The sequence below is a fragment of the Colletes gigas genome, unplaced genomic scaffold, assembly GCF_013123115.1.
Source record: "Colletes gigas isolate AHSC1104 unplaced genomic scaffold, ASM1312311v1 Colletes_gigas_Sc00008, whole genome shotgun sequence".
Lineage (NCBI taxonomy): Eukaryota > Metazoa > Arthropoda > Insecta > Hymenoptera > Colletidae > Colletes > Colletes gigas.
This window is the reverse complement of record NW_025106637.1, coordinates 22750-35257: the sequence shown is the minus strand read 5'-3', so window position 1 is coordinate 35257 and position 12508 is coordinate 22750. Positions and strand designations below refer to the sequence as shown.

The 12508-nt window shown below is 32.0% G+C and overlaps 3 protein-coding genes and 1 non-coding gene across 8 annotated transcripts; 3 read left to right on the top strand and 1 right to left on the bottom strand.

Moving 5' to 3' along the window:
• Positions 1–238: 238 nt before the first annotated feature.
• Positions 239–3802, top strand: LOC122396781 (galectin-9-like). Of its 3 annotated transcripts, none has more exons than XM_043395449.1 (7): positions 239–424; positions 1992–2077; positions 2156–2360; positions 2553–2750; positions 2820–2908; positions 3087–3281; positions 3392–3799. In XM_043395449.1, the coding sequence occupies exons 1-7, from the start codon at positions 335–337 to the stop codon at positions 3534–3536; spliced, it is 1008 nt and encodes a 335-aa protein (XP_043251384.1). In that variant the 5' UTR covers positions 239–334; the 3' UTR covers positions 3537–3799. The 3 variants fall into 3 exon arrangements, with proteins under 3 accessions (XP_043251384.1, XP_043251385.1, XP_043251386.1); XM_043395450.1 differs by having other exon boundaries at positions 242–424; positions 3395–3784; XM_043395451.1 differs by lacking the exon at positions 239–424 and adding an exon at positions 525–559 and having other exon boundaries at positions 3392–3802.
• Positions 1622–1694, top strand: Trnar-ucu. Its single transcript has one exon. It is a non-coding gene; the product is annotated as a tRNA-Arg (tRNA).
• Positions 3803–4324: 522 nt separating the features above from the next.
• Positions 4325–8402, top strand: LOC122396759 (N-acetyltransferase ESCO1). Of its 3 annotated transcripts, none has more exons than XM_043395410.1 (6): positions 4325–4444; positions 4887–6546; positions 6639–6858; positions 7013–7186; positions 7244–7449; positions 7524–8402. In XM_043395410.1, exons 2-6 carry the CDS (start codon positions 4910–4912, stop codon positions 7657–7659), a joined length of 2373 nt encoding a protein of 790 aa, XP_043251345.1. In that variant the 5' UTR covers positions 4325–4444; positions 4887–4909; the 3' UTR covers positions 7660–8402. The 3 variants fall into 3 exon arrangements, with proteins under 3 accessions (XP_043251345.1, XP_043251346.1, XP_043251347.1); XM_043395411.1 differs by having other exon boundaries at positions 4366–4444; positions 4874–6546; XM_043395412.1 differs by lacking the exon at positions 4325–4444 and having other exon boundaries at positions 4829–6546.
• Positions 8403–8629: 227 nt separating this feature from the next.
• On the bottom strand, positions 8630–12484 carry LOC122396785 (probable ATP-dependent RNA helicase DDX43). Its single transcript, XM_043395458.1, has 11 exons — positions 12299–12484; positions 11758–12028; positions 10857–11063; positions 10543–10761; positions 10346–10472; positions 10097–10262; positions 9618–9860; positions 9388–9535; positions 9072–9313; positions 8828–8990; positions 8630–8754 (listed from the first exon to the last, which is right to left on the bottom strand). The coding sequence occupies exons 1-11, from the start codon at positions 12325–12327 to the stop codon at positions 8641–8643; spliced, it is 1929 nt and encodes a 642-aa protein (XP_043251393.1). The 5' UTR covers positions 12328–12484; the 3' UTR covers positions 8630–8640.
• Positions 12485–12508: the final 24 nt, after the last annotated feature.

Here is a 12508-nt window from a genome sequence, read left to right as displayed (position 1 = left end):
GATTCTATTTTGTTCTCGTCACGCACATCAATCATCTAACAATATACTATGTGCAGAACTCCATTTTATCAATACCTACCGTTTATTTAACTTAATATCAAAATACACGTATAAATTTTCGGATAAAAAATGAATTTTGGTTTCGGAACTACGTAGTATCCTTCCAAAAAATGCAATGTTTCATAGTTCCACTTTGTTGTCATCTGCCTGTTTATTTTGAATACGCGCCTCGAATTTAATCAGAGAAAAGTTCCCGATCGGAGTGTCGCGTGTACTTACGAACGTCTTACAACATATTGTTCTAATAAATCATTCTTTGAGATTATCAGAAAATATGTCGGTAAATCAAGACGAGATTTTTGTGCAAACAAAGGAAAACGCTCGCCGAGAATTTTCGTTTGTTGACGAAGACACAGTGCCGTTAGTGAGTATTGATTAGTCATAGATAATGCAAATATAGATTTACGATTTACCAATTGAAAATTTCGGCGTTGATATGTAACCTACTTCCCTGTCTCCACCCAACGATAGTACTCAACGTATATGTAGAAATATGACTGTACATTAAAGTTGAAGTTTTAATAAGACTATGCCCGTACTGCTTTAAATATTTGCTAACATAACGTTTCGTATATTCCTATATTCGTAATTTGTGATGTTAATTGCTTTAACACTTTGTCTTACAACCTTCGTAGTACTTACACATATATTTACCATTTTAGTTAACCGTTAAAGCTATAAATACATTGTAACGAACTACATAGCATATGGAATATGTAACCAATTATACATGGTGTAAAATATACATTAATGGTTGCTATTGTGTTAATACAAAACGATTTGAGAATATTATTTCAATTGATCAGTATCTATATATAATTCCTATTACGGAGAAACTACTAAAAAAGTATCAGACAAGTGAATTTGTTGGTTATGTTAATCTTGAATAAAACACACATTTGTTTTATCTTAAATCTCCCTCAAATGTATACATCTTTTATTCGTTTTAGTTGGTCATAAAGAAAGTTGTAAAGAAGATAGTATATTCATAAGAAACATTAAAAACTAGAATGTAAAAGTAAAGTTATCGAGAGGGAAATATCCGCAGGTTAGACACTAATAAGAAGTTTTTTAACTGGCATATTTAACAAATTTTAATAATTATTTTATCACAAGATTTCTTTTTAAATTCGAGAATATGTATAAAAATTCGAGTTCTACACACTCGTTAGAACTTTCTATCTATAATACAAAAGATTCTATCTACCTTTGCACGAGAATTTAATGGTGTTCTTCATCTTTGTCTAGGACTGCTATCATCTTTACAATATAGGTTCGCGACCAGTTATTTCGTATTAAGAAAATGAAGATAAATGTCTGCATAAATAGAATAATGTTTTCCATGAATACTAATGCCGAGGATTCGAATCCAAACTTTGACTAGCTTCTATGTATGAGCCTGCAAAACCCGTCTTAAGTAATTACAATCCTTTAAGACACTCGGTATGCGGAAATTAAACTGACAATATATTATATCCTTAATAAAATTAAAAATTAAAATTTTTGGTTAACGATTATTCATTGTAAGATATAAATTAATTAAAACTATCTGAATCACGTAGTCCCTTTGGCGCAGAGGATAGCGCGTTGGACTTCTAATCCAAAGGTCGCGGGTTCGATCCCCGCAAGGGATGTTGTGTTTTGCTCTCTCGAAAACTTGAAATTTTTTTCTAAATTTCTTATTTAAAAAAAGAAAGGTAAAATTATTTTTTTTGTTTCTGTGTTATACCGTTAACGTACAAGACAAATATTAAACAGTAATAATATAAACATCTTTTATAACTGTTTTATATACCGGATGTCTTAAAAGTTACAATATCAATTAGTGAAGTACTCAAATATTTCACCTACACATCTAATATTTTAAAGAGTATGTATTATTAAAACTAAGATACATTTTTGTATTCACATGCATTGTATTTTTGTTACAGGATGGATCCAAAGCATATCCATTACAGCCTCTGAAGCCAACGTCAGCTATCGTGGTCACAGGCTACATTCCCCCCGATGCATTAAGGTAAATTTGTAGTCGATGCTTTTATAAATTTAGAAAAATGTATCGTATAAATAAATGCATAAAACGTAATTACTGTAGATTTTCAGTAAATTTATTATGCAAAGCAGCCAGCAACATTGCTTTACATTTCAATGCGCGATTAGACAGGGGCTACGTTGTACGAAACACGAAATTTAAGGGGTCTTGGGAAGAAGAGGAAACATGTTCTCCGGCTGCACATACCGCCTTTCGGCGCAACTCTTACGTACATATTTTGATTTTTTGTACTGCCAACGCGTTTCAGGTAAGAATTAAAAATGTTCTACTCCGTTTTCTTCACCCCGTGTGTTAAAATAAAAGTTTATTTAAAAAGTTCAATTCAGAGATGTAAAGTAGAGGCTTTGCCCTTTAAAATGAGTCCAGGGAGACTATTATACGGTTTCCTTTAAAGAAGTTACAATCACTCATAGATCAACAATTTTTTACACTTTTTTAGATTGCTATAAATGGGGAGCACTTTTGCGCATTCTCGTATAGAATGCCTCTTGAAGACATAACAGGCATCGAAATCAATGGATCGCTCGAAGATACTAGGTTTAGGCAGCTCAAGTTGTTTGTTTATCCTGATCCAAAACTATGCAGGCCAAACAATTTTTTAAGTTTAAGAATCGATCGACCACTTGTTGAAAGCCTCGTAAGTTCTTTCCATATTCAAAAGATTTGTTCTTTTGGTGTTGTTGAAATTAAGTTTAATTATATATAGGGTGTTCCAATTACGGTGGACCTTGACAGTGAATTCAAAGTAGGAACTAGACTGTTTATTGCTGGAAGATTAAAACTTCTTCCTCATTCGTAAGTTTTAACAGATTTTTTCTCTTTGTCTAGACCCCTTTGTTGAACATGCTTTCACGGTTGTCACGATTCCGACCGCTTTGCTTATCTAAAATGAACAAATTAAAAATCATTTTATTCTGTGTAAACATAAGTTGTTGATGACAAACGTTTCTTGTTTTCTTCTATTCTGCAACAGGTTTTATGTGAACTTACAGAAGGGAAAGATGATCTATCCTCATCCCATAATTACTTTCCACTTTAATCCCCGTTTTATGTACGGTAACTGCGCCCCCTATGTCGTAATGAATTGTTGGATGAATGGATCTTGGGCACACGAGGAAAGACACGATGGACACTTATCCTGGATGCCTGGTCGTGATTTTCTTTTAACGTAGGCCTCACTCATTTTTAAAAGTATCAAATAGAGAAACAAAGAAGCAATACGCTATTTACATTTTTTTTACAATGTTTAAAATGAATTTCCTTTGTGTCTTTTTCCAGCAGAATTCGATGTGAATGCGAAACATACACGATATGGTTGGGAGACAAAATGATTAGCGAATTCAAACACAGATTACAACCATCTATCATCGATACCCTTAGGATTTCCGGAGATATCGTGCTACACGAATTAGCAATGACATAAGCAACATAAACGAACCTCGTCGTATAAATTTCTATTGTTTATTACCTATTTTGTTAAATAAGTAGAATTGTAAATTATTTTGCATGTGAATGAATTACAATATATTTCAATATATTTAATTATGTTGATGGCTTAGGTAACACATTAATATTTTAACAAAGATTTATTATTAAATAATTGATTATATTGATTAATGTAGCTTAGCCTGTGGACGTATTAGTAATATCTTCTTTATTTCCTCCTTCAACAAATTATTGTTTCTCTCACTTTAAGGGGTGAAGGAACAACTTTTCGAATATTCTTGGAATTTCTACATATTCTTCACCAAAATATGCGATGTTTACATTTTAAAACATTAAAATCGTCAAATCCGTTCAGAAGTTATGATGTTTTAAATTTTTGACCTAACTTGCCAATCACCTTATATATGTGGCGACACCGTCGCGGCCGCGGAACCAGAAGCAAGAGCTACAGCCGCGTTCTATTTTTGCGCTGACTTTGGAGCCAACGGTGAAAAACGGTTGCCGTGTCTGATAGTTTTCCGCAATCGTTTTTCGTTATTCGCTCATCATTATCCTTTTATCGTTATTGTTATCGTTATAGTTATCGTTATTATTATTCGCTGTTCGTTATTTGTTACACGTTCGATTGTTGTGTTTGTAAAAATAAACCCTTTTGTTGTCTGTTAACCGGTGTCCGTACGTTCATACCTCCCGCCTTCGCTTCCGTTCTCACGCGACCTAGTGAAAAATAGTCGCGGTCTAGGGACCTGACATACATATATATACATAGTTTCAGGAGATACGAAAGGCGCGAACACCGAGTGACCGACCAACGAAACGGAAAGTTTTGTAGTGGTTTTAGAGTATCACAATTATGTGATTCGATTTATTCGTATACGTGATCAGGTTAGTTTGTCCATTGATTAATTCTAATTATCTTATTTTACTCGTATCGTTCATAAGAATTCGTTTAAACTTAGAGTATACCATTTTCAGTTGAAATATAATTAGTTTAAATAACACATGTTTTCTCTCATATTTTATATAAAATCATATTCTAATGATTATGTTACATCATTGTTACGTCTCTAACATTTGAATTAGTCAATACGTTTGAAATAATTAAATGTATTAATATTTGGTATACACTATTCTAAAGGTTATTCTCATGTTATACAATTTGCATTTCATTTTAATTTAAAACTGTGCAATAATTTCTACTATTAAACATTGCAATTTCAATTTTCAGACAGTTAACAATATTCTGTATATTGTCGTAATATTATTTTTTATTTGTTTCTATAATAATTTGTGCATATTATTGATCTATCTCAGCTTGTATTTATAGGAAACTTATAAGGCTGACACAACATGTCTGTAGACAGTGTACAAGGAAGTATATTGTACACTCCACGTAGAGTCCAAAAATGCTTGTTCGGATCAACAAAAAGTTCAACTAAAAAGAACATACAAAGGATTCAAAATAATTTGAGGATAGGAGATACCTTATCCGAAGAAGAATCAGATTTAGGACCCATGTCACCTTTGCTTCTCTCTCCATGCACAACACCTAAACAGCCATCTTCATCATTTAAAATGTATCTAACCAGCAATCAATCATCACCAAATGGGTACAAAAGGAACAAGACTTCTCTGCAGCAAAAAATACTACCAGATTCATCAAAAGCTTTATCAAATTCTCCGTCAAAGTGTTCTAGTCTTTGGACAATAGAGAGATCGAAACTAACACCATTGATAAATAAAGCTGCATCAAAAACACCAAATAGACATTTTGGTGTAGAATTACAAAATAATATCACAGAAACTCCATCTAAGCAAGAAAGTCCAGAGCATAGATTAATAACACCATTGACTTCAGAAAATAAAGTGATTCCATTCCCAAAATTACATAGACGCAAATCTCTCAGCATATTTGATACAACAAAAACTTCTTTGTTTGAGAGAAATGAAAGTACGTTAAAGAGGCACGCGTTCGAAGAATTAGAAAATACTGCAAAATTAGTAAAAACCAATGTTAATTGTTCTGTGCCCAAAGCTAGAGCAGCCTTATTTCGAGATGAAAATTGCAAAACAAACTTGAAAGACATAACATTAAGCACTAAGACCTTTTACAATAATTCTAACTCAGACTGGAAGAAGAATTATAGGATTATTAACAAATCGTTTGAACAAAAGCAACAAAGTAATTTCATGGAACATATACACCATAATAAAAAGTTCATGAGAAGACACACTATAGGAGGTATCAATGGTGGAGTGTTTCATGGAGTTAGAAAACCAAAACCGAAAGTTAAATTAGGTACTACAAAACATAATGCCATAAATATTGTAAAAGATACTGTTATCGATTCTGTACAAAAGAATATTCCCGAAACGAAAGATATGGGGACACCTGGTAAAATATTGAGGGAAAAATCTCCTACATTAGAAATTGACAGTAATAAGCGTTTCTTCAAAATTAGAAGAACGTCTAAGAAAAATAGTTCTGCTACGGTAATGATAAACAATAACGTTAAATTAAAGGTTGGATCGAATGATAAAATGGCACTAAACGAAGAGAATATACAATCTGTTAGACAAGCTAACAAACGAGCAAAATTAATGGACATTTCGTTCGATACCACCGATTTGACAATAAACGATTCGGAATTGGAAAATGATATGATAGAGGAGAATAATATTACCAATATACTGAAAATGTTAGAAAACGATTGGGCCAATGACGAATACGATACAATGGAAATACTAACTAATCAGAAATTTGGACACATTTCGCCGCTAAAACCGGTAGCAATTTTGAAAGATGTTGCTATGTCGCCGGCAAGCGAACTTAGTAACTTGACATCAGTTATGAATATCAAAGACGTTAATACAGCAATAACTTTAGAAAATGTATTATTAGATAATAATAAGAACAATGTTAAAGGGAATGAACAAAAGTACTACCCATTATTCAGTAAAGGATACTCTGCTAATAAAATAATCGAGTAAGTTCAAAGTCTTTAGAATGCTAAAATATTTTCAAGTATTCCTTACTGATTATTTCGAGCTGAAGATTTAATTTTAACTACTATTTCAGCGAAATTGGTAAAAAGTCAGCAAATAGTATAAAAGGAAACGTAAATTGGCAATTATCTGTGAAACAAAATGATGAAGATCAATATCAATTAGATGTAGGACAAACAAAATTCGGGGCTATACAATGTGCAGAATGCGGTGTCGTGTATCAGTCGGGATGTCCTGATGATGAAAATGCTCATCTAAATTATCACAATAATAGAAGGACTCTAAAATTTCCTGTATGTAACTTTATATATATATATATATAAGTAAATAATACATTATGGGATTAGTGGTTCTAGGGATATGATGCCTGCGCTTCCTGAAGTCTATATTTTTGTACACATAAATAATATATCAAATGTTGCATAATTGTAAATCTCTGATTACAAGGGTTGGAAGACAGAACGTGTAATTATGGAAGATCCTATTACGTCGAGTCGAGTGATTTTGATAGAACCTGGTGATACAAAAAAATCTTGGAATAAAATAAAAGATGTTTTAATATACGTAGACAGAGATTTGGGATTAGTTAACACAAAACTATCCGATTATGAACATAAAAAGGTAACATTTTTTTTTTATTTTTAAATACTGGTTCATTCTAATTTGTTTCATTTCTAGGTGTACTTATACATAAGGGACAATGTCATCTTGGGAGTTTTAGTTGCAGAGCATATAAACACTGCTCACTGTATGATTCCTGAACTATTGGAATTGGATTGTTGTACAGCAGAAAGTGTACCAGCTAAATGTGGTATAAATGTTATATGGACTGACATGAAATATCGCAGACAAGGCATAGCATCTAAATTAGTTGATATATTAAGGTAAACGTTTATTGTTAGATATCTATTAACAATTTTTTATTTCTTATCAATTAATATGTTTTGAATCCTTTTAGATCTCAATTTTATTATGGTTATATATTGTCTTTGGACGATATTGCATTTTCAAGTCCAACTGTGAGCGGAAAAATATTTGCCGAGAAATATACTAAGACTAAAAACTTCAAGGTTTATACCTCCGTTTGTTATTAATTTTATTTCTGTGTAAGAGTATTTCTTAAATTGGTACATATATTTTTTTTTTTAATGCTAGATTTATTTATTTGTTTTATTTTTTTAACGATTTTTCGTTCAGAAGTGGTTCATCTTATTAAAGTAACGATTATTTCTGAACAAAATATAACTAACAATGTTTCCATTTATTAAGCCTTTGAGTGCAGAGCATTTCAAAATCGAACATTCTATGGACGGCTGTATGAAAAGTGCGATCGATTGTGTAATGTTAGTTAAGTTATTGTTTTCATGATTTATTTTCACATAGAATACCATAATCCGTTCGGATAAGATACAGCAGGGGTGACGAAATCGTGGTTTCTTTTTGTTTTTCTATTCCACGCAAGCGAAGACGGATAATACCCTCACTATGCTTATTAGGCGTCTAACTAGCGAGGAACTGGTAATGGGACTGTTGTGGCTCAGCGAAAAAATTCGTCACCCCTGATCTACATTGTTCCGTAGTATGAGTTAAAAGACCATCCGCTCAGACACCCTATATATATATATATATATACCCATAGCACTCAAAGGGTTAGTACTATAATCATTACAATTTTGTCAATCCATGTTTTTTACGCGTTTTAAATGATAACGATCGGATCAGTTTGTGAACGATAATTTATCATTATTTGAAACGTATAAGTGTTATTTTAAATTTTATTTTTCGAAACAAAAAGGTTAAAAGCGAAGGATAGGAATATTATAAACATACACGTATAAACACAGAAGCTTAAATCCGCTTCTGCACAGATGAATGAATAAAGTTTGTTTCTTTAAATAAAGTTTTTATTCTATTAATGGTTATGAAACAAGAAGCTACGAGAAATATGTATTTAAAAAAACATATTAACCAAAAAAAGTAATTGTAACACTTCCAGTTCAATTATCTTAAAAATATTAATAATATAAGGTTATAAGTTCATGTATGGTAATTGATGCGAGCATATTTCTTATTAACTACCATCTTCTGCTACCCCTTCTATGAGAGTAATCAGATTGTTTTTCATTTGCTCGCTTCTCCTTCCATACGTCGTATCTATCAGCCATCTGATATAATTCCACAGGAACTTCCTTTAGAGAACGAAAATTTCACAGAATTGTGCAAAAACAAATTTTTCCCAATTACAATTCTTTAACAACTTACTTGATTAGCTTCTTCTAAAAGACTAATTAATTCTCTCGCAAGAGACCAATTTTTCCTTGTCATAAATGCTATACTTTCCCCTGTACGTCCAGCACGACCAGTACGACCAACCCGATGAACATACTCTTCTATGTCCCGTGGAAAATCATAATTTAGCACATGCCTAAGGAAGAATTTTATTTTAATAACACTCGAAAGAATCATCGATGGTTGCATAAAAGATATTAGATAAGATTAAACGTACGTAACATCTTCGATGTCGATTCCTCGACTGGCAACGTCCGTCGCAAGAAGTATTTGAACTTCTCCAGTTTTCAAATCTTCTAATGCCTGTTCTCTATCGGACTGTTCCCTTCCTCCGTGTATACTCTGACAATTCACGCCTTGCAAGGCTAATTCACTCGCTATATCATCGACTTTAGACTTTTTTCCAAAAAATACTATTACTTTATCTGTTGGAGTCATTTCACGAAAGAACTGATACATCTGTTAAAAAAAGAACATTTAATAATGTATTTTTTTTATATGATATCGTTAAAATTATTTTGTATAATATTAACCATATCTGTCTTTTCCTCTTCGTCAATAAGGTAAATTTTTTGTGCTACTGTATGCACGGTAGCTAAATCAAGAGATCCAACAAATATTTGAATTGGGTTTTTCATGTACGATTGAGCAAGACGTCTAACGCCTTGAGGCCACGTAGCACTGAAACACAAAAAGAATATCATTTTTGCTTCAATATAAAGCATTATTTTAAATTTGTTTAAACCACATATCTCATATATACCTTGTCATAACAGTTTGTCTGTCTGGCCTTACGTCTAACAAAGTTTTCCTAATTTGCGGTTCAAAACCCATATCGAGCATGCGATCAGCTTCGTCTAACACAAGATATGTGACTGATGAAACATTTAAAATATTCGCCTCCACAAGATCGTTTAGTCTGCCCGGTGTCGCGATAACTATTTCTACTCCTTTCAGTACAATATTAACTTGTTCCTTACGGCTGCCACCTCCGTACACACATACTCTACAAATGTATTTATTTTTTGCTAATATGTGTTAAATTGTAGTCCACATACGAATGCTATTAGGTTATAAACTAAATTTCAGCATCGTAACACCTAATTCTGTTATTTTGGAAATTCTTTGAATTCAGTTTCTTTTTTCATCTGCCAGAGCATCTTGTTGTAATCGTTTACAACAAATTTAGTTTACAACTTAATAAATAAACAAAATGTGCCCTTTCAAATTGTTACTACTTACGCTTTTATACCATGATAAGAATATTTATTCACTTCTTTCTCAATTTGTAATGCCAACTCTCTCGTTGGAGCCATAACGAGTACATTGGGTCCATTTCGTTCCGACCGCGGTGTTTCTTGACCCTCGATGTGAATCAAAGCAGGCAATAAGAAAGCCAGAGTCTTTCCTGAACGTATCATTAATGTAACAGAGCTTTTGCTTATTGTATTCAACGAAATTATAACAACATTGAACATCCAAATAACTTACCTGTGCCTGTTTGGGCAATTCCAATAAGATCTTTACCACTGAGAAGAACAGGCCATGCTTGACACTGTATCGGACTGGGTTTAGTAAATCCTTGTTTTCTTATTTCTTCCAGTATATCAGGATAGGCCTAATTTGTTTTAATTGAAGCAATGTATTCTTCTTTGTTAAGTATTTATTTCTAAATATCTTTTATTTACCTCAAAAGCTTGTTCGAACGTTACAATAGGATTAGGTATATCATACTCTTCCGAACGGTTCTCCTGCTCATCGAACATATACCTAACTTCTACATTGTTATTTATCTTCCTAATATGAGCTGCTTCTTCTTTTGTCATATTAGTGACAGACGGATGCTCTTTATAAAAATTTTTGATAATTGGAGCCAATTTTGACCATTTTTGAGTTCGATAATTATCCTAATAGATATATAACAATTCATGAGAAAATAATATCAAGAACTATGTTGATTATGGTCATAACAAATTGATTTTGACAATCTATATAAACTTACGCATTGTTTATTAGCTTCTGCCCAATTGAATGTGGAAAAATCGATTTCTGATTCATTCTCATTGTTTTTTTGCTCTTCTTCTGGCTTTGACGGTAAATACGAGGGATCTTGCAATAATTCTTCTATCAATTGTTTAGCTTGTTCCTGTGCTTCTTTAGAACCAACAATAGTTACAGCAGTAGTAGAATTTCCACTTGATCTATTAACCTGTGTCAAAACAACTTTTAGATAAAACAAGTTAGACAGCAATATTTTATTATACTATATATTTATTTATTAAGTTAAATTGCATTTTTTTATACAATTATCTTGTATATGACTTTATATACACACAAAAGTGAGAAAATTTAACAAAAAACACAAATTACACAAATGTTTTGGTTTACAAAACATGATAAGTGAAAATTAATTTGGAACTTATTATTTTCAACTCTCAAGTAGGTGGACTTGTTCCACGTTTGCTTTAAGTTTTTTATATGCCGTCCATACCTTTAACAATCCATATACTTAATATAGAAATTGAGGTTCTTGTTTATATTACCTACCTATACTCTTTCCTTGTTTACACAAGGCAAGCCAATATTGGCTACATCCATAATTAATATGTACCTTGATGGGGCATGGATGGCATATACAATTCCTAATACACAAGGTACAAAAACTTTCAAGAAAGCTGCATAATACAGTACACTGGAAATATCTACATTTGCTACATACATAGTCAGATTAAATTATACACTTAAAATCTCAAATTGAATAAGTAACATTTATTTAAAAGTATAAAATACTTTAGTTTTGTTTTAGTAATTTTAAAAAAATTTCAATTTATGTTGACATTTTTACCATATAATTTGTGTGGATATGAGTTTACAAAAATTAATACTCTTTTATATGTGCTTACATGAATTCTTGTGCTTGTTTTATCTTGAAGCTCTCTAATATTAGATCCACTTTTACCAATTAGTTTTCCTACTTTGTCGCTATCAATATTTATGATAAATTTATCTGATTTATCGTCAAAACTATCATGACCAGAACCAAATGATTGATTTTGTCCTCTCCTGGAGTAAGTACTCCTTCGATATCCTCCTCTATCATTGGATCTTGAGCCTTGATTGTAGTTGGCAGACGAATAAGACGAATTTCCATAACTTCGTTGATTATTGTCCATTCTATTATAAACAGATTTTTAATTGTCCATTATAAAGAGATCTTTCACGTATTTATTTTCGTGCGTTTGTATGTATGTACATTTTAATATTTAACATTTTGCGTGCCAAAAACAATGATGATGAATTATATGTATCTGTAAAAATATTCGTACGAAAAATATACGCGAGTAAACATCTTTAAATTAGCATTCATTAAACGAAATGTATCAATTACGATGAATAGGATAATTTTATTATAAGAAAATAAATATTAACGTTAAATTGATCTACCTTTCAGAAACACGTGCACGCGTTGACATTGTAAAGCTCGGCAGTACACTCAGGAATATTTTGTAAACGATCTTCAAAATTTAAGTCATTGAATTTATGGAGACAAGTTCCAGGCTCACCGCTAGGGTAATAAGAACAATGAACAATTCTAGCAAATGTTTGAATAGGATCCAGTGTTACCAGACCGGGCACTAGGTGCATCGGGAACTC

Excerpts from the sequence above, each read along its gene's own strand:
- LOC122396781 (XM_043395449.1), top strand. The coding sequence starts at position 335 with ATGTCGGTAAATCAAGACGAGATTTTTGTGCAAACAAAGGAAAACGCT. Across the intron at positions 425-1,991 it reads ACGAAGACACAGTGCCGTTA|GATGGATCCAAAGCATATCC; the intron begins GTGAGTATTGAT and ends TTTTTGTTACAG. Across the intron at positions 2,751-2,819 it reads GACCACTTGTTGAAAGCCTC|GGTGTTCCAATTACGGTGGA; the intron begins GTAAGTTCTTTC and ends AATTATATATAG.
- LOC122396759 (XM_043395410.1), top strand. The coding sequence starts at position 4,910 with ATGTCTGTAGACAGTGTACAAGGAAGTATATTGTACACTCCACGTAGA. Across the intron at positions 6,547-6,638 it reads TCTGCTAATAAAATAATCGA|CGAAATTGGTAAAAAGTCAG; the intron begins GTAAGTTCAAAG and ends CTACTATTTCAG. Across the intron at positions 6,859-7,012 it reads GAAGGACTCTAAAATTTCCT|GGTTGGAAGACAGAACGTGT; the intron begins GTATGTAACTTT and ends TCTGATTACAAG.
- LOC122396785 (XM_043395458.1), bottom strand. The coding sequence starts at position 12,327 with ATGTCAACGCGTGCACGTGTTTCTGAAAG. Across the intron at positions 12,029-12,298 it reads CGTGCACGTGTTTCTGAAAG|AATGGACAATAATCAACGAA; the intron begins GTAGATCAATTT and ends TGTTTATAATAG. Across the intron at positions 8,755-8,827 it reads TTTTAGAAGAAGCTAATCAA|GAAGTTCCTGTGGAATTATA; the intron begins GTAAGTTGTTAA and ends CGTTCTCTAAAG.